Raw genomic sequence first — 21,899 nt, 5'->3', positions numbered from 1 at the left:
TGTTGTCATGCAGCAGGATATTGCACACCTCTGCGCACACACGCTTACTTACGCTGACATGGAAGGCTTGCACACTGTTGTCATGCAGCAGGATATTGCACACCTCTGCGCACACGCGCTTACTTATGCTGACATGGAAGGCTTGCACAGTGCTGTCCAGCAGCAGGATATTGCACACCTCTGCGCACACGCGCTTACTTACACTGACATGGAAGGCTTGCACACTGTTGTCCAGCAGCAGGATATTGTACACCTCTGCGCACACGCGCTTACTTACGCTGACATGGAAGGCTTGCACACTGTTGTCCAGCAGCAGGATATTGCACACCTCTGCGCGCACACGCTTACTTGCGCTGACTTGGAAGGCTTGCACAGCGTTATCCAGCAGCAGGATATTGCACACCTCTGCACACACGCGCTTACTCACACTAACATGGAAGGCTTGCACACGGTTGTCATGCAGCAGGATATTGCACACCTCTGCACACACGGGCTCACATACGCTGACATGGAAGGCTTGCACAGTGTTGTCCATCAGCAGGATATTGCACACCTCTGCCCACACGCCTACTTATGCTGACATAGAAGGCTTGCACACTGTTGTCCATCAGCAGGATATTGCACACCTCTGCGCACACGCGCTTACTTATGCTGACATGGAAGGCTTGCACAGTGCTGTCCAGCAGCAGGATATTGCACACCTCTGCGCACACACGCTTACTTACGCTGACATGGAAGGCTTGCACACTGTTGTCCAGCAGCAGGATATTGCACACCTCTGCGCACACACGCTTACTTATGCTGACATGGAAGGCTTGCACAGCGTTATCCAGCATCAGGATATTGCACACCTCTGCGCACACACGCTTACTTAGACTGACATGGAAGGCTTGCACACTGTTGTCCAGCAGCAGGATATTGCACACCTCTGCGCACACACGCTTACTTACGCTGACATGGAAGGCTTGCACAGTGCTGTCCAGCAGCAGGATATTGCACACCTCTGCGCACACACGCGCTTACTTACGCTGACATAGAAGGCTTGCACACTGTTGTCCATCAGCAGGATATTGCACACCTCTGCGCACACACGCTTACTTATGCTGACATGGAAGGCTTGCACAGTGCTGTCCAGCAGCAGGATATTGCACACCTCTGCGCACACACGCTTACTTACGCTGACATGGAAGGCTTGCACAGCGTTATCCAGCATCAGGATATTGCACACCTCTGCGCACACACGCTTACTTAGACTGACATGGAAGGCTTGCACAGCGTTGTCCAGCAGCAGGATATTGCACACCTCTGCGCACACACGCTTACTTACGCTGACATGGAAGGCTTGCACAGTGCTGTCCAGCAGCAGGATATTGCACACCTCTGCGCACACACGCTTACTTACGCTGACATGGAAGGCTTGCACACTGTTGTCCATCAGCAGGATATTGCACACCTCTGCGCACACACGCCTACTTACGCTGACATGGAAGGCTTGCACACTGTTGTCATGCAGCAGGATATTGCACACCTCTGCGCACACACGCTTACTTATGCTGACATGGAAGGCTTGCACAGTGCTGTCCAGCAGCAGGATATTGCACACCTCTGCGCACACACGCTTACTTACGCTGACATGGAAGGCTTGCACAGCGTTATCCAGCATCAGGATATTGCACACCTCTGCGCACACACGCTTACTTAGACTGACATGGAAGGCTTGCACAGCGTTGTCCAGCAGCAGGATATTGCACACCTCTGCGCACACACGCTTACTTACGCTGACATGGAAGGCTTGCACAGTGCTGTCCAGCAGCAGGATATTGCACACCTCTGCGCACACACGCTTACTTACGCTGACATGGAAGGCTTGCACACTGTTGTCCATCAGCAGGATATTGCACACCTCTGCGCACACACGCCTACTTACGCTGACATGGAAGGCTTGCACACTGTTGTCATGCAGCAGGATATTGCACACCTCTGCGCACACGCTTACTCACACTAACATGGAAGGCTTGCACAGTGTTGTCCAGCAGCAAGATATTGCACACCTCTGCGCACACGCGCTTACTTACGCTGACATGGAAGGCTTGCACAGTGCTGTCCATCAGCAGGATATTGCACACCTCTGCGCACAGACGCTTACTTACACTGACATGGAAGGCTTGCACAGTGCTGTCCAGCAGCAGGATATTGCACACCTCTGCGCACACACGCTTACTTACACTGACATGGAAGGCTTGCACAGTGTTATCCATCAGCAGGATATTGCACACCTCTGCGCACACGCGCTTACTTACACTGACATGGAAGGCTTGTAAAGTGTTGTCATGCAGCAGGATATTGCACACCTCTGCGCACACACGCGCTTACTTACGCTGACATGGAAGGCTTGCACAGTGCTGTCCAGCAGCAGGATATTGCACACCTCTGGGCACACACGCTTACTTACGCTGACATGGAAGGCTTGCACACTGTTGTCATGCAGCAGGATATTGCACACCTCTGCGCACACGCGCTTACTTATGCTGACATGGAAGGCTTGCACACTGTTGTCCAGCAGCAGGATATTGTACACCTCTTCGCACACGCGCTTACTTACGCTGACATGGAAGGCTTGCACACTGTTGTCCAGCAGCAGGATATTGCACACCTCTGCGCGCACACGCTTACTTGCGCTGACTTGGAAGGCTTGCACAGCGTTATCCAGCAGCAGGATATTGCACACCTCTGCACACACGCGCTTACTCACACTAACATGGAAGGCTTGCACACGGTTGTCATGCAGCAGGATATTGCACACCTCTGCACACACGGGCTCACATACGCTGACATGGAAGGCTTGCACAGTGTTGTCCATCAGCAGGATATTGCACACCTCTGCCCACACGCCTACTAATGCTGACATAGAAGGCTTGCACACTGTTGTCCATCAGCAGGATATTGCACACCTCTGCGCACATGCGCTTACTTATGCTGACATGGAAGGCTTGCACAGTGCTGTCCAGCAGCAGGATATTGCACACCTCTGCGCACACACGCTTACTTACGCTGACATGGAAGGCTTGCACAGCGTTATCCAGCAGCAGGATATTACACACCTCTGCGCACACACGCTTACTTACGCTGACATGGAAGGCTTGCACACTGTTGTCCAGCAGCAGGATATTGCACACCTCTGCGCACACACGCTTACTTATGCTGACATGGAAGGCTTGCACAGTGCTGTCCAGCAGCAGGATATTGCACACCTCTGCGCACACACGCTTACTTACGCTGACATGGAAGGCTTGCACAGCGTTGTCCAGCAGCAGGATATTGCACACCTCTGCGCACACACGCTTACTTACGCTGACATGGAAGGCTTGCACAGTGCTGTCCAGCAGCAGGATATTGCACACCTCTGCGCACACACGCTTACTTACGCTGACATGGAAGGCTTGCACAGTGCTGTCCAGCAGCAGGATATTGCACACCTCTGCGCACACACGCCTACTTACGCTGACATGGAAGGCTTGCACACTGTTGTCATGCAGCAGGATATTGCACACCTCTGCGCACACGCTTACTCACACTAACATGGAAGGCTTGCACAGTGTTGTCCAGCAGCAAGATATTGCACACCTCTGCGCACACGCGCTTACTTACGCTGACATGGAAGGCTTGCACAGTGCTGTCCATCAGCAGGATATTGCACACCTCTGCGCACAGACGCTTACTTACACTGACATGGAAGGCTTGCACAGTGCTGTCCAGCAGCAGGATATTGCACACCTCTGCGCACACACGCTTACTTACACTGACATGGAAGGCTTGCACAGCGTTATCCAGCAGCAGGATATTGCACACCTCTGCGCACACACGCTTACTTACACTGACATGGAAGGCTTGCACAGTGTTATCCATCAGCAGGATATTGCACATCTGTGCGCACACGCGCTTACTTACACTGACATGGAAGGCTTGTAAAGTGTTGTCCAGAAGCAGGATATTGCACACCTCTGCGCACACACGCGCTTACTTACGCTGACATGGAAGGCTTGCACAGTGCTGTCCAGCAGCAGGATATTGCACACCTCTGGGCACACGCTTACTTACGCTGACATGGAAGGCTTGTAAAGTGTTGTCCAGCAGCAGGATATTGCACACGACCTCTGTGCTGTGTCTGTCTCGGGCCTGCTCCGACGCACGAACATTGTAGGTTTTGCCGGCAGGCAATCGGAAACGTGCGCTCATTACTGTCTACGCAAAGTCTGCGGGAAAAACAGAGAGAGCGGCCATTATTACACAGTCACCCAATCATTATACACTGCAGAAAGAACGAGAGAACATGCTCATATGTAATCTGTCTCCAGTGTGTGGGAGGGCAAAAGATCGCTCTCTGATCAGATTCGATAGTCAATCTGATGATTGATCTAGTGGCAGATCGATGAATGTATGGACACCTTATGAGCACACAGTCCTCCAAACAGGCCCTTCCCTCTTTCCCATGTGATTTAAGGAGGTGGGAGGGGCAACCCTTTGTGCAGAGACAGCCCACTGCAGTACTTATGATGCCAATTTCACCCCAGTTTAAGAGGAGCTTTTACCCAGGATTGAGCACCCAGCTGTCATCAGTTCACCGCCTCCTGTGCTGTAAGCAGAGTGGTGCAGAGAAGCACTGGCCCTGCATTCTCTCATCTCCCCCCACCCGACTACTTTCCCATGCCACCCGGCTGGAAAAAAACGATACTCCCTTTCTCACGAGAACTCTTGAACTTTTCTCAAATAGATCATCCTGGGGAGGTGTGGGGAGGTGTGTGTGTGCGTGTGTGCGTGCGCGCGCGTGTGTGTGTGTACTGTGTGTGTGTACAGTGTGTGTGTGTGTGTGAGTGTGTGAGTGAGTGAGTGAGTGAGTGAGTGAGTGAGTGAGTGAGTGTGTCTGTATGGCCGATATTGTCTTTAAACCCCTCCCACAGTGTGATGTCATGACCATGGTCCTGACAGTTTGCTCTCTGTGAACCTCGTTGCATTGTGGGAAATAACGGCTTTTTCCAATTGCCAAGCAAAGAAGTATCTCCTTCTGTACACAGAACTCTCAGTAACAAACATTCCGTACAGATCACCTGGCAGGACTAAACATGTCACCACCAGTGATAAATGTCAGAATGTAAATCAGGGAGAGGAAAGATTTTACAATGGGCAAACACGGACTAAATAATGTATAAATATTTATTGTAAGCAATAAGCAATTCTATTCAATTCGTTCGTTTCAGTACAGTTCCTCCCTAGACTGAGAAACCCCAATAACAGGTTTCAGTTTCAGGCATTATACAGTGGAGGAAATAATTATTTGACCCCTCACTGATTTTGTAAGTTTGTCCAATGACAAAGAAATGAAAAGTCTCAGAACAGTATCATTTCAATGGTAGGTTTATTTTAACAGTGGCAGATAGCACATCAAAAGGAAAATCGAAAAAATAACCTTAAATAAAAGATAGCAACTGATTTGCATTTCATTGAGTGAAATAAGTTTTTGAACCCCTACCAACCATTAAGAGTTCTGGCTCCCACAGAGTGGTTAGACACTTCTACTCAATTAGTCACCCTCATTAAGGACACCTGTCTTAACTAGTCACCTGTATAAAAGACACCTGTCCACAGAATCAATCAATCAAGCAGACTCCAAACTCTCCAACATGGGAAAGACCAAAGAGCTGTCCAAGGATGTCAGAGACAAAATTGTAGACCTGCACAAGGCTGGAATGGGCTACAAAACCATTAGCAAGAAGCTGGGAGAGAAAGTGACAACTGTTGGTGCGATTGTTCGAAAATGGAAGGAGCACAAACTGACCATCAATCGACCTCGCTCTGGGGCTCCACGCAAGATCTCACCTCGTGGGCTGTCAATGGTTCGGAGAAAGGTGAAAAAGCATCCTAGAACTACACGGGAGGAGTTAGTGAATGACCTCAAATTAGCAGGGACCACAGTCACCAAGAAAACCATTGGAAACACATTACACCGCAATGGATTAAAATCCTGCAGGGCTCGCAAGGTCCCCCTGCTCAAGAAGGCACATGTGCAGGCCCGTCTGAAGTTTGCCAATGAACACCTGAATGATTCTGTGAGTGACTGGGAGAAGGTGCTGTGGTCTGATGAGACCAAAATAGAGCTCTTTGGCATTAACTCAACTCGCTGTGTTTGGAGGAAGAAAAATGCTGCCTATGACCCCCAAAACACCATCCCCACCGTCAAGCATGGGGGTGGAAACATTTTGCTTTGGGGGTGTTTTTCTGCTAATGGCACAGGACAACTTATTCGCATTAACGGGAAAATGGACGGAGCCATGTATCGTGAAATCCTGAACGACAACCTCCTTCCCTCTGCCAGGAAACTGAAAATGGGTTGTGGATGGGTGTTCCAGCACGACAATGACCCAAAACATACAGCAAAGGCAACAAAGGAGTGGCTCAAAAAGACGCACATTAAAGAGACTCTGTAACATGAAAAACATCCCCTGGGGGGTACTCACCTCGGGTGGGGGAAGCCTCGGGATCCTAATGAGGCTTCCCACGCCGTCCTCTGTCCCACGGGGGTCTCGCCGCAGCCCTCCGAACAGCCGGCGACTGTGCCGACTGTCAGTTCAATATTTACCTTTGCTGGCTCCAGCGGGGGCGCTGTGGCGACTTTCGGCACGGAAATAGACGGAAATACCCGATCTCCGTCGGGTCCGCTCTACTGCGCAGGCGCCGGAAACTTGCGCCTGCGCAGTAGAGCAGACCCGACGGCGATCGGGTATTTCCGTCTATTTCCGTGCCGAAAGTCGCCACAGCGCCTGCGCAGGAGCCAGGAAGGTAAATATTGCGTCACCGCTGTACGGAGGGCTACAGCGAGACCCCCGAGGGACGCAGGACAGCGTGGGAAGCCTCATTAGGATCCTGAGGCTTCCCCCACCCGAGGTGAGTACCCCCCAGGGGCCGTTTTGTCGTTACAGTTCCTCTTTAAGGTCATGGAGTGGCCTAGTCAGTCTCCGGACCTTAATCCAATAGAAAACCTATGGAGGGAGCTCAAGCTCAGAGTTGCACAGAGACAGCCTCGAAACCTTAGGGATTTAGAGATGATCTGCAAAGAGGAGTGGACCAACATTCCTCCTAAAATGTGTGCAAACTTGGTCATCAATTACAAGAAACGTTTGACCTCTGTGCTTGCAAACAAGGGGTTTTCCACTAAGTATTAAGTCTTTTATTGTTAGAGGGTTCAAAAACTTATTTCACTCAATGAAATGCAAATCTGTTGCCATCTTTTATTTAAGGTTATTTTTTCGATTTTCCTTTTGATGTGCTATCTGCCACTGTTAAAATAAACCTACCATTGAAATGATAGTGTTCTGAGACTTTTCATTTCTTTGTCATTGGACAAACTTACAAAATCAGTGAGGGGTCAAATAATTATTTCCTCCACTGTAACAGAGGCGCCAACAAGAGTAAAAGCGATTAAAAACCGTATGAAAGGGGGGAGTTAGTGAACTCGCGTCCCTCGTAGAAAAGAACGGACAATGGAACGTTACTCACATACAAAGTAACTTTTATTAAAAGCTCCAAGATTTGCAACGTGTTTCCCGGGTCACTATCCAGCTTCATCAGGCAATAGTTTGGAGGGTACACAGTCGGGACAATATCCTGGCTAAGCCACCCGCTACTAAGGTACTACAGTATATTGGGCTCTTGGTCTCGCTTTGTGTTTTTCAGAACAACTGAAGTGAGAGGTATAAAGAGGCTCCCATATTTATTTCCTTTTAAGCAATACCAGTTCCTGGCTGTCCTTATCTCCCTCTAATACTTTCAGCCATAGCCCCTGAACAAGCATGCAGCAGATCAGGTGCTCTGACATTGACAGATCTGTCAAGAATAGCTGCATGCTTGTTCTTGGTGTGATTCAGACACTACTGCAGCCAAATAGAGCAGCAGGGCTGCCAGGCAACGGGTCTACTGGAAGAGAGGGGTCCAATTGAATACTTAGAGGACTAGGCATGAGGGGCCCTGAGTATACCAAGCAGCATTATTATGCAGCACTTTACAGAGTACATAGTCATGCCACTGACTGTCCTCAGAGGAGCTCACACGCTAACCCTGCCATAGCCATAGCCTAATGTCCTACCATATCATTATTATGTATGTATATAGCCCTGACATCTCCTGCAGCACATTACAGAGTACATAGTCATGTCACTGACTGTCCTCAGAGGAGCTCACAATCTAATCCTACCATATTCATAGTCTAATGTCCTACCATATTATTATTATGTATTTATATAGCACTGACATCTTCTGCAGCACTGTACAGAGTACATAGTCATGTCACTGACTGTCCTCAGAGGAGCTCACAATCTAATCCTACCATAGTCATAGTGTAATGTCCTACCATATTATTATTATGTATGTATATAGCCCTGACATCTCCTGCAGCACATTACAGAGTACATAGTCATGTCACTGACTCTCCTCAGAGGAGCTCACAATCTAATCCTACCATAGTCATAGTCTAATGTCCTACCATATTATTATTATGTATGTATATAGCCCTGACATCTCCTGCAGCACATTACAGAGTACATAGTCATGTCACTGACTGTCCTCAGGAGATCACAATCTAATCCTACCATAGTCATAGTCTAATGTCCTCCCATATTATTATTATGTATTTATATAGCACTGACATCTTCTGCAGCACATTACAGAGTACATAGTCATGTCACTGACTCTCCTCAGAGGAGCTCACAATCTAATCCTACCATATTCATAGTCTAATGTCCTACCATATTATTATTATGTATTTATATAGCACTGACATCTTCTGCAGCACTGTACAGAGTACATAGTCATGTCACTGACTGTCCTCAGAGAAGCTCACAATCTAATCCTACCATAGTCATAGTGTAATGTCCTACCATATTATTATTATGTATTTATATAGCACTGACATCTCCTGCAGCACATTACAGAGTGCATTGCCATGTCACTTACTGTCCTCAGAGGAGCTCACAATCTAATACCTGCCATAGCCATAGCCTAATGTCCTACCATATTATTATTATGTATTTATATAGCACTGACATCTTCTGCAGCACATTACAGAGTACATTGGCCTCAATTCACTAAGATCATGCTAGAGATAATAAGGCAAGAGAAAACTTACCTCCACACGTGAGAGAGTTATCTTACCTCTTAATTCCTTAAGTTACCTCTCCTGTAGTTAATTTACCTCCTCTGTAGTTAATTTACCTCCTCTGTAGTTATTTTCACATGCAGTTAATGAACAGCCTGTCTTTAACTCTGGAGGTATTTTAAGAATTGGAGAGTTAATTTAAAGACAGAAGAGTTAACTTTAGCCTTGCCTGAGGTAAAATGTTTCCTGAATACTACATGCCTCGTCACCATGGTAACAACTCTAGAAGAGTTGTTCAAGACAGGAGATAATCTTAGTGAATTGAGGCCATAGTCATGTCACTGACTGTCCTCAGAGGAGCTCACACGCTAATCCTACCACAGTCATATGTCTATGTATGTATCATGTAGTGTATGTATCCTAGTCTAGGTCCAAATTAGAAGGAATCCAATTAACTTATCTGTATGTTTTTGGGATGTGCAAGGAAACCAGAGTACCCAGAGGAAACCCACGCAGACACAGGGAGAACATACAAACCCTGTGCAGATAGTGCCCTGGCTGGGATTCGAACCAGGGACTCAGCGCTGCAAGAGTGCTGACCACTCCGCTGCCGTGCTGGACACTCAGGGGAAGGTAATCTCGCATACTGTGGGTTTTGTTTCATTGTATTTCCCAGATTCAGGGGTATTTTAACGTAAAACCCTCCCTGACGCCTCAGCTTAAATTCCTACGTTACCGCTAACCCCCTTCTGATGCTCAAAATGAACCCCTCTACCAAATCAAAAATCATGAACTGACCTGCCCCAAAAACTGGTGTCTGCATTTGGGTACGCAGGAGTCAGACCAGAGTCTTTTCTTAAAGGGAACCTAAACTGAGAAGGATATGGATTTATCCATTTAAATAATACCAGTTGCCTGGCTATCCTGCTGATCCTCTGCCTCTAATACTTTTAGCCACAGCCCCTGAACAAGCATGCAGACCACGTGACTGAAGTCAGACTGGATTAGCTGCATGCTTGTTTCAGGTGTGTGATTCAGCCACTTCCGCAGCCAAAGAGATCAGCAGGACAGCCAGGCAACTGGTATTGTTTAAAAGGAAACATCCATATCCCTCTCAGTTAAGGTTCCCTTTAAACTAAGGGCTGCCAAGTAAAAAGCTCCACCTAAACGTGAGTTATTACTTTAGCGTGGTCCGGGGGGGGGGGGGGGGAGGGGGCACAGCGGTGAAAGTCAACCACACAGCATGAGCCAGACATCCACAAGCAGGTGCAGATCCGGTGTGCATTCTACGCAGGTCATCCGGCTGGATAAAGCCGCGATCTTTACCCCAAGCCGCCCTCGATGAGAATTCTCTCCTCCGCCCAAAACTGCTGAGCACAGAAATTCAGAGAGACTGGCGGAGTGAAAGTGACAAGTGTTCTGCCTGCGATTATGCAAGAGGCTTCCACACTTACCTCAGAGTCCACAGCAGGCATCATGCGAAGCAGAGCCGCTGGCATGGACGTCCACTGCCCGGCCAGGACTGGCCCTTCGCCTAAACGCCACAGACATGAGATCTGAGCGCCGCCGCGCAGCTGTGTCCCCCCCCCTCTTATCCAGTCATTTCCGTGGGCTTCTCACGGGGAGGTAATCAGCCTGAAGTACTTCCTCAGTGACAAGGAGATGGGATGTTTCCCTGAAGGAGGGGAAGGGTGCAGCACGCTTATCAGCACTAGTGTCAACACCGCCCGCAATACAACTTCCTGCAACACTTCAAAGAGCAAACATGTCTGCAGAACGCCAGTCTACTCCATACCTGAGGCTACAATAGCCTGCCGGCCGCGAGTGCAAGCTCCTCTGCCGCAGAGACTGGCGGGATATGTCAGAGCTATATAAATGTATAATAATAATAATAGTGTGACTGTGGTGAGGACATTAGAGTGTAAGCTCCTCTGCTGCAGAGACTGATAGGAATGAATCAGTGATCTCTGTACAGCGCTGTGGTATATGTCAGAGCTATATAACTGTATAATAATAATAGTGTGTGACTGTGGTGAGGACATTAGAGTGTAAGTTCCTCTGGTGCAGAGACTGATGGGAATGGATCAGTGATCTCTGTACAGCGCTGTGGTATATGTCAGGGATATATAAATGTATAATAATAGTGTGTGACTGTGGTGAGGACATTAGAGTGTAAGCTCCACTGGTGCAGAGACTGATGGGAATGGATCAGTGATCTCTGTACAGCGCTGTGGTATATGTCAGAGCTATATAAATGGATAATAATAATAATAGTGTGTGACTGTGGTGAGGACATTAGAGTGTAAGCTCCTCTGGTGCAGAGACTGATGGGAATGGATCAGTGACCTCTGTACAGCGCTGTGGAATATGTCAGAGATATAAAAATCCTTTACATATATTTAAAGTACAACTGAAGCTAGGGTGATGTGGAGACTGCCATATTTATTTCCTTTTAAGCAGTACCATTTGCCTGGCTGTCTTTTGCTGATCCTCTGCCTCTAATACTATTAGCCATAGCCCCTGAACAAGCATGCAGCAGATTAGGGGATTCTGACATTGTCAGATCTGACAAGATTAGCTGCAGGCTTGTTTCTGGTGTTATTCAGACACTACTGCAGCCAAAGAGACCAGCAGGGCTGTCAGGCAACCAGTATTATTTAAAAGGAAATAAATATGGCAGCCTCCATATCCCTCTCACCACAGTTGTCCTTTAAAGTGGTTGATCAGCACAAGTCACTTCCTAGTCACGGGGAGCGGTGGGAGATGATGTCAGAGGGGTGTGGCTGAACCAGAAAGAGCCATAGACATTCTCTCCACCCCTCCACACCAGCTACAAATCATCACCTTAAAGAGAAGCCGTAACCAAGAATTGAACTTCATCCCAATCAGTAGCTGATACCCCCTTTCCCATTAGAAGTCTTTTCCTTTTCACAAATGCATCATCAGGGGGCGCTGTATGGCTGATATTGTGGTGAAACTCCTCCCATAGGAAACTGTGAGGACCATGGTCCTGGCAGTTTCCTGTCTGTGAATCTCATTGCATTGTGGGAAATAGCTGTTTACAGCTGTTTCTAACTGCAAAAAAAGCAAGAAGCAGCTACTTCCACTGACATCACCTGCCAGCAGTAAAATGTCACCATGTGATAAATGTCAGAATGTAAATCGGGGAGAGGAAAGATTTTACAATGAGCAAACACTGACTAAATAATTTATACATAATTATTGTAAAAATAAAGCACTTTTTTTATTACATTATTTTCACTGGAGTTCCTCTTTAAGGCATGATCAATGAGATGCAAATCATTTCCCTTTGCATTTAAATTTCATGCAAATTATATGCAGCTTGAAATCGGACCAATCAGAATAACTTCCTGTCTGTTTTTTGTTTTTGTCCAAGTTCAGACTGCATAACATTTACATGAAATCTGGATGCAAGGAGAAATTATGTGCATCTCACTGATCATTCCCTATCCCCTATTATTATTATTTAGTATTTATATACCACCGACATCTTCCGCAGCTCTGTACAGAGTATATATTGTCTTGTCACTAACTGTCCCTCAGAGGAGCTCACAATCTAATCCCTACTATAGTCCTATGCCCAGGCATGTATCGTATAGTGCAGGCATGGGCAAACTCGGCCCCCCAGCTGTTACGGAACTACAAGTCCCACAATGCATTTGCCTTTATGTCATGACTGTGGCTGTCAGACTCCTGCAATGCATTGTGGGACTTGTACAGTGTTCTCCCCAGAATTCTTTTCCAGCCGGTTGGCATGAAAAAGTAGCCGGGTGGGGGGAGATGAGAGAATGCAGGGCCGGCGCTTCTCTGTGCAACTCTGCTTACAGCATAAGAGGAGGAGAGCAGATGACAGCCGGGTGCTCACCAAAACTAGCCGGGTGGAGCACCCGGCTAAAAGAGCCTGGGGAGAACACTGCTTGTAGTTCCTTAACTGCTGGAGGGCAAAGTTTGCCCATGCCTGGTGCAGTGCATGTATTTATAATCTAGGGCCAATTTAGGAGGAAGCTAATTAACTTATCTGTATGTTTTTGGGATGTGGGAGGAAACTGGATTGCCTGGAGGAAACCCACACAGAGACGGGGAGTACATACAAACTCCGTGCAGATAGTGCCCTGGCAGGGATTAGAACTGGGAACCCGGTGCTGCAAGGTGAGAGCGCTAATCACTACGCCACCGGGCTGCCCCAACACCAAGCAAACAATGACTCTCTCCAGCCACCTGCTGTGTGCAAAAATAAAAAAATTCCTCTATTTCTGTGTAACACGCCCACACGCATTACATCACAAAGCCACAGTAGTGACGCAGACAGCAATAAAAACCGCGAACAGCTCCGGCTACATGATACATTTGTCTTGTATAGGAGGCCACTAGTGGAAAACTGCCCTTGTGGTACGCACACATGCTCAATAACCGTTGTACGAAAAATGAACGTTCCCTGACGAAGGTTTCACGTCTGACGACGATATGACACATTTGAAGTCAATGATGGCGTAGCGGTCTACATGGGATTGTTAGCAAAAGTTCTAAACTGAAGATACAGAGTTAAGTAGCACTGAGGTGTTCAATGGAATCATCATTGTCCGATACCTGTGTTTTCTACCGACTACCGCCGATTATCGTGCAAACAGATCTATCTGGATGGATCGGCCTATTGGATGGTAATCGTGGTCTGTCGGGGTTGTTCAGCGCTAGTTTTGTAACGACATTTCAACATTTGTCGGTCGTTCAACGTTCATTTTCCAAAGATTTTAATGGAGCGTGCGTTCGAAGCCCTTTAGTCGCGTCGTCTCCTCCCGCGCACAGTCTCCAGAGAGGCGGACGGACGGTGGAAGTCAGAGAATGCAGAATTGGAAGGACGTCGGCGCGGTGTTTCCAGCTCAGCGACTCGAGCAGAACGCGGCCCTCTTTGGGAACACGGCTCCGCAGCCTGGCGTGGGCTGGAGATGAAAACAGTGGGCGGTTTAATAAAACATTAATGAACCCGAAGCTGACATACTTCCCGGGAAGGAGAGGAGTGCGATTCGCCGCCGGCGAAGGGGGGGGTGGGACGATCGCAACGAGCCATCACACATCAGGATACAGCCAGAAGGCCACACAGACCCTCACAGCTACAGGAGAATCCCTTTACAGTAAACTCCAAGGGACCGGGCAAAGTACACTACTGTATCAGAAACGGTCATACTCAGCCCATAAAGCATGCTATAATAACGGATCTAATTCAGTCAATAATTGGAAGCCATTTTTTCTTTTCAATGCTTCAGCAAGGGAGCACAGACAGCAACTAAGCTAGATCACAATACACAGTACTCAATATGCAGGAATTTGCATGCAATAATCATGCAACAGGTTGCACAGGAAGCATAGGGCATTTCTGTGCAGCCTGGATGATAATGTAGTGTTGCAGCCATGCACAAGCAAGTCCCAGATGACAGGAAATTCCCTCAGTAATCAGGCAGCAGCTTACACAGGAAGCATAGGTCTCACCAGATAATGCAGGTATTATACTGATATAGTGTGCTTCTCTATCCACATTTGTGTGCAGCCTAGATGATGCTGTAGCGTTGCAGCCATGCACAAGCAAGTCCCAGATGACAAGCAATCGCCTCAGTAATCAGGCAACAGCTTACATACGAAGCATAGGTCTCACCAGATAATGCAGAAATTATACTGATATAGTGTGCTCCTCTGTCCACATTCCTGTGCAGCCTGGATGATAATGTAGCATTGCAGCCATGCACAAGCAAGTCACAGATGACAGGCAGTTCCCTCATTAATCAGATAGCAGCTTACACAGAAAGCATAGGTCTCACCAGTTAATGCAGGTACAGTACTAATGGCGTGCTCCCCTGTCCACATTTCTGTGCAGCCTGGATGATGTTGTAGCGTTGCAGCCATGCACAAGCAAGTCACAGATGACAGGCAGTTCTTTAGTTATCATCCAGCAGCTTACACAGAAGCATAGGTCTCACCAGCTGGTGCTTTTGAGGGTATGCAGGCCCAGAGTAAAGTGCAGATAGCGAGCAGGCTACAGGTGACTGCCAGCCCACCCACCAACCACAGCCCAGGGGTCACTGACTGACTTAGGACGCGCGTTTCTGCCCATTTTCCACTATAGCCAGACACAGAATATCACAGGGGCCACAAAACAGGTTTACTATAACAGAATTTCCATTATATCCGGATTTACTCTACCAGGCGTTAATCCTATATACTTATAATGGAGATTAGCCAGGAACCGGACGCTTCGTTTATCACCTGAATGTTTACTATATCAGAGTTTACTATAACGAGATTCTACAGTATAAAGGAGGGACGCATACGTATAGGGACACTTCATGGCTGACTGATGAGCAACTCGAATTAAAGGATACCCGAGGTGACATGTGACATGATGAGATAGACATGTGTATGTACAGTGCCTAGCACACAAATAACTAGGCTGTGTTCCTTTTTTTCTTTCTCTGCCTGAAAGAGTTACTGACTCAGTCCTGACTCAGATAGCAAGTGACTACAGAGTGACCCTCACTGATGAGAAATAACAACTATAAAACACTTTCCTAGCAGAAAATGGCTTCTAAGAGCAGGAAAGAGATAAAAAAAAAGGTCAGCAGTTCATAGATTTTAGCTCTGGCATACTTCAATGAATGTGTCATTGAGCAAAAATAATAAAACAGTTAAAACTTAAAAAGTAGATATAAACATAAAATAAAACTGTGGAATATCTTAAAAAGTCATTTTTAGGAGGAGGAGGATAGATACAATAGTTTATTACATTAGATTATTTTCGCCTCGGGTGTCCTTTAAGAGAAATGTGATGACTGCCAACATTATTTCCTTGACTGCCATGCGGGAAAAACACAGGAAAATTCACATTTACTAAAATTCTATGGGCCCCATTGCAAGTCGCAGCTCTCTGAAGTTTAAGGTTTTAAAATCGCACAATATGTTGGTTCTTCCCACATACAGTAGAATCTCAGTATAATAAACTCTGATATAGTAAACCTCTGGATATAGTAAACTCAGTCTTCAGCAAATGCATCTGTATAAATATGCAATGTATATTTCAGGGCTGTGGAGTCGAAGTTGAGGAGTCGGAGCCAGTTTGGTACCCGGAGTTGGAGTCGGAGTCGTGGTTTCATAAACTGAGGAGTCGGAGTCGGAAGATTTTTGTGCCGACTCCACAGCTCTAGTAAATTTATACAGAGGCATAGGTGGCGTAGTGGTTAGCGTTCTCGCCTTGCAGCGCTGGGTCCCCAGTTCCAGATCCCAGCCAGGTCAACATTTGCAAGGAGTTTGTATTTTTTCCCCGTGTCTGCAGGTTTTCTCCAGGCACTCCGGTTTCCTCTCACACTTCAAAAACATACAGATAAGTTAATTGGCATCCCCTAAAATTGTCTCTAGACTACGATACACTACATGACACATACATAGACATTGGACTATAGTAGAGACTAGATTGTGAGTTCCTCTGAGGGTCAGTTAGTGACAAGACAATATACTCTGTACAGCGCTGCGGAAGATGTTGGCGCTATATAAACACTAAATAATAATAATAAACTTGTGATGTAGTCAACTACTTTTCCTGGGCCCTTGGAGTTTGCTTTAACGAGAATGTACTGCACTGTATGAGATTCATATACAATGCTCTCCTATGCTATATACAGTATATATTACTGTATTTTTCCCTATGATAGCACCCATGAAGTGAGAGAGATAGGGAGGCTGCCATATTTATTTCCTGTTAAATAATACCAGCACATATTGCTCTGCATTATCAGTATAAGAAAACATGCAGAAATCTGGTCTCCATCTCGTGGATTCACAGCTCTGCACAATGTAGGAATGAAAGGTAGCGGCCCACTGACATCTGTACACCTCTCAAGTTTCCGGCTGCAGTGACACACTGATTCCACAAGGTGGCGTGATCCTACACACTCACAGGGATCCTGGCTCTGCCTATACTATGTGTTATGCAGGCACTCCCATCTCCCTAACAGCTGAGGATTAAAGAGAACCCGAGGTGGGTTTGAAGAATGTTATCTGCATACAGAGGATGGATCTGCCTATACAGCCCAGCCTCTGTTGCTATCCCAAACCCCCCTGCACTCTGCAATCCCTCATAAATCACAGCCGTGCTGTGAGGCTGTGTTTACATCTGTAGTGTCAGTCTCAGCTGCTCCTCCGCCTCCTGCATAGCTCCGGTCCCTGCCCCCATCCCTTCCCTCCAATCAGCAGGGAGGGAAGTGATGCAGGCGGGGACTGGAGTTCTGCAGGAGGCGGGGAGAGCAGCAGACTGACACTATAGAGATAAGCACAGCCAGCTCTGACAAGCTGTTTGTCAGCAGCGTGGCTGTGATTTATGAGGGATTGCAGAGTGCAGGGGGACCTTAGGGGGGTTTGGGATAGCAACAGAGGCTGGGCTGTATAGGCAGATCCAGCCTCTGTATGCAGATAACATTCTTTAAACACACCTCGGGTTCTCTTTAAGAAAGGCAAATTTCACCATGAAAAATGCAGAGTCTCTGAGCAATGACCTGACGGACACCAGAGTGGCCACAGCTATGCCTGCGTAACAGCTTCTTAAAATGCCAAACATTAAGATGATTGGACAGGAAAAAGATCTGACAACATGCTGCAGGGAAATCATCCAATGGAAATCCGCAGTATTTGGGGGTTGGATGAAGGAAAGGGTGGAGTTGGACTGGCTTACTTCTGTGAAGTCAGAATGTTGGGTTTGGAGGAAGGATGGGGTGGAGCTAGGACTGGCCTACTTCTGTGAAGTCAGTATTTGAGGTTTGGAGGAAGGAAGGGGTGGAGCTGACTGACTTCTGTAAGGTATTTGGGGGTTGGATGAAGGAAGGGGTGGAGCTAGGCTGGCTTACTTCTGTAAGGTATTTGGGGGTTGGATGAAGGAAGGGGTGGAGCTAGGACTGGCTTACTTCTGTGAAGTCGTTATTTTTATATAAAGTCCGCCATTAATAGGCCCTTCTGTAAAGCGGAGTATGAGAGTCCCCAGTAATGCTGAAGATGCACCAACAAGAGCAGCTTCTATTTAAAGCACCAATTTGCATAGCACAATACGCCACAGAAATGTTTCCCGTAAACAGCCCACATTACACTAAACAAAAGCGATGAGAGCGGGGAGCGATAGCGGCGTAATCAGCCATCTCCATGAGATCGCGCTGATCAAAGGTGACAGGACACCAGAAACCGCTTCCAACGTGCCGCCTCTCTCTAATCTCAACGCCAGAAGATGAGGCCGGCGGTGACACGCTGCTTAACGAGCCCGCTAATATCTGAGGAGACGCCGTCTGCCCGTTCACCGGCTACGCTCTGCTCCCGGCCAAATCACAGAGTGAGATATCTGACGGCGGAGAGAGAGGAGGGGAGCGCCGGGGGAAAACGCATAAATATCAACGACTGTTATTATACAGAGCTGTGCGCAAAGCACGCCGAAATCTCTCAATACAAAAACTACACAACCAACATTTACATGCAAAAGTAGAAGAAGAATGCTTCCACTACTGCAAAAATGCCATCATATAATGAATATCTCTATTTATATAAAACCGGATGTATATACGTGTGTATGTGTGTATGTGCCGCGATCACTCGAAACTGCCTTGACCGATTTGGATGAAACTTGGTACACAGATCCCTTACTACCTGGGATGATAGGTTCTGGGGGTCTTGGGCCCCACTGCACACCTGGGCGGAGCTACAAACAGCCAATCAGATTCCACCCATTCATGTCAATAGAAAAAATGTAAAAGGCTGCCATTCTCACAGTAATCAAGCCAGAGTCCCCACACTTGGCACAGTTGGTCACTTGGTGACCGAGGTTACAAATCCAGGAAAAGTGGGCGGAGCAAAAACAGGCAATCAAATTTCAGCCATTCATTTTAAATGGGAAACTGTAAACTGCAGACATTCTGACACTGTTAATAGTAGGGTTTTCAAACTTGGCACACTTGGTCACTGGGTGAATGAGATTAAGATTCAGAAAAGTGGGTGGAGCCTACAACAGCCAATCAAAATTCACCTATTGATTTTCAAGGGGAATAGTGAAACTGCTGCCATTCTTACACTGTTTATGGCCGAGGCTTCAAACTTGCACCAATCAGTCATTGGGTGACTGGGGTCCAAATTCACCAAAAGGGGCGGAGCCACAAACAGCCAATCAGATTTCCTTGCTGAATAAACTGCTTCCATTCACACAATTTTGATGCCAGGAACCCGAAAGCTCACTAACTTGGTCATTGAGTGGCTGTGTTAAGGTTACAAAAACTGAGTGGAATCAACAACAGATTTCCCTGCGAAAATATAAACTGCAGCCCTTCTTACACTGTCTATGGCAGGCTTCTCAAACTTTGCCCAGGTGGTCACTGGGTGACTAAGATTAATATTCAGGGCAGTGGGTGGAGCTTATAATAGCCAATCAAAATTCACCTGTTGATTTTAAAGGGGAATATTAAAATTGCTGCCATTTTTACACTTAATAGCAGATGCATCAAACCTGCCACAGTTGGTCATTGGGTGACTGGGGTTCAAATGCTGGAGAGGGGTGGAGCCACAAACAGCCAAATCTGATTTGATTAATTTCTATGGAAATATACAAATTATTGATGTCAAAGCTCACAAACTTGGTCATTTGTGTGTTAGGGTTAGAAAAAGTGGGTGGAGCCAACACCAGCCAAATACATACCCGGGCAACGCCGGGTCATTAGCTAGTACATAATAGTGTGCGACTGTGGTGAGGACATTAGAGTGTAAGCTTCCCTGGTGCAGAGATTGATGGGAATGGATCAGTGATCTCTGTACAGCGCTGTGGAATATGTCAGAGCTATATAAATGTATAATAATAATAATAGTGTGCGACTGTGGTGAGGACATTAGAGTGTAAGCTCCTCTGGCGCAGAGACTGATGGGAATGGATCAGTGATCTCTGTACAGCGCTGTGGAATATGTCAGAGCTATATAAATGTATAATAATAATAATAGTGTGCGACTGTGGTGAGGACATTAGAGTGTAAGCTTCCCTGGTGCAGAGATTGATGGGAATGGATCAGTGATCTCTGTACAGCGCTGTGGAATATGTCAGAGCTATATAAATGTATAATAATAATAATAGTGTGCGACTGTGGTGAGGACATTAGAGTGTAAGCTCCTCTGGCGCAGAGACTGATGGGAATGGATCAGCGATCTGTACAGCACTGTGGAATATGTCAGAGCTATATAAATGTATAATAATAATAATAGTGTGTGACTGTGGTGAGGACATTAGAGTGTAAGCTCCTCTGGCGCAGAGACTGATGGGAATGGATCAGTGATCTCTGTACAGCGCTGTGGTATATGTCAGAGCTATATAAATGTATAATAATAGTGTGTGACTGTGGTGAGGGCATTAGAGTGTAAGCTCCTCTGGCGCAGAGACTGATAGGAATGGATCAGTGATCTCTGTGCAGCGCTGTGGTATATGTCAGAGCTATATAAATGTATAATAATAATAGTATGTGACTGTGGTGAGGACATTAGAGTGTAGATTTTTATTAGAAAAATATTATTTACAATTATAATACAAATAAATAAATAAAATAATTTGATCAATTAATCATACCAACTGTAACAAAAAACAAGATCAAAGAAACAAGAACAATCAATTCTGCATATATATGCACAAACAAAAGCAGGACTTCTATGTCCAAAAACAACAAAATCAACATAACATTATAATACAATATTAATCTGTTATGAAGACCTGAGCAGAAGAATGCTCAAACATACCACCGATTCAAACAACGAGACATGACTAAACAACACAGACCCAACACCTGAACGTATGCCACAAAAAACAATAACCAACAGCACACAATACCTGACATCACCTAACAACAATCATACAAAATAAATGCACCAACACTAACAATCAAACTACCACATATTCAGGAAAAGGGCAAGTGTACACATACGACGATAAATAATCAAAAACCTGCACAAGACAAAAAAAAAAAAAAAAAAAAAAACCCTCATCTCCAATACAATAAGAATAAGCTGCAAGGAAAACACCTCCAGTATGTCTGCGGCCAGTCATTTACAAAAAATGTAGAAAAAGATTCAAAATCTAAGTAGTCTGTGATGAGAAATAGAAAGCTCACCCAGAAGAGACGTCAATAGGCTAAGGAGGCCTGATGTTCTGCCAGGCAAGAACCCAGGCACCTCTGCCCATATTACGCCTCTCCAAGCACCGAATCCTAGAAACCTCACCCAGAATACTGTTCACCACCACCTGAACAGGGAGGAATTTCTGCCTAATGCAAAGCTGACACCGTGCTAACCATGTGTGATGTCTGACAGCTAAACTAACTAAATACAAAGTGCACAAATCAAAACCCTGGCGACGTTTGAATGCTCCGTATGCCCACTCAGCATAACTCAGATGCGCCAGGAAAGGAATACCTAGGCTCCCACCCACCTGTTTACATACTTCCACATTAAAGGGGCAGTGAAGTAAAAAGTGGTCCATGGACTCCTCAGCACCACCACACTCCTCACGAGGACATCCACGTGCTTCCACCTTTAGACATTTCACGTTACCCTTAACGTAAAGCTTGCCTTGAAAGGAGAGCCAAGCGATGTCCCACAATTTGTTGGGAATCCGCGGCGAATTAATGAGCCGCAAACCCTCCTCCAGATGCGTGCTTGGGCAATCTCTCAAGTACAGTGAGTCATGAAA

At 46.5% G+C, this 21,899-nt stretch overlaps 1 protein-coding gene across 3 annotated transcripts in view; it reads right to left on the bottom strand.

Annotated features, from left to right (window-relative positions):
- PTPN4 (protein tyrosine phosphatase non-receptor type 4) overlaps window positions 1-21,899 on the bottom strand; it is a 191,919-nt gene that overhangs the window by 142,868 nt on the left and 27,152 nt on the right. For 2 of the 3 annotated variants that reach the window (XM_068246137.1, XM_068246139.1), the window contains exon 2: window positions 4,099-4,253. In XM_068246137.1, the coding sequence (XP_068102238.1) occupies window positions 4,099-4,236 (138 nt within the window). In that variant the 5' untranslated portion in view covers window positions 4,237-4,253. Of the gene's footprint in view, window positions 1-4,098; window positions 4,254-10,599; window positions 10,729-21,899 lie in introns of those variants that run through there. The other variant, XM_068246138.1, reaches the window with a different exon arrangement.

The sequence above is a fragment of the Hyperolius riggenbachi genome, chromosome 7 (assembly GCF_040937935.1).
Source record: "Hyperolius riggenbachi isolate aHypRig1 chromosome 7, aHypRig1.pri, whole genome shotgun sequence".
NCBI lineage: Eukaryota > Metazoa > Chordata > Amphibia > Anura > Hyperoliidae > Hyperolius > Hyperolius riggenbachi.
This window is presented reverse-complemented; position numbering and strand designations above follow the sequence as displayed.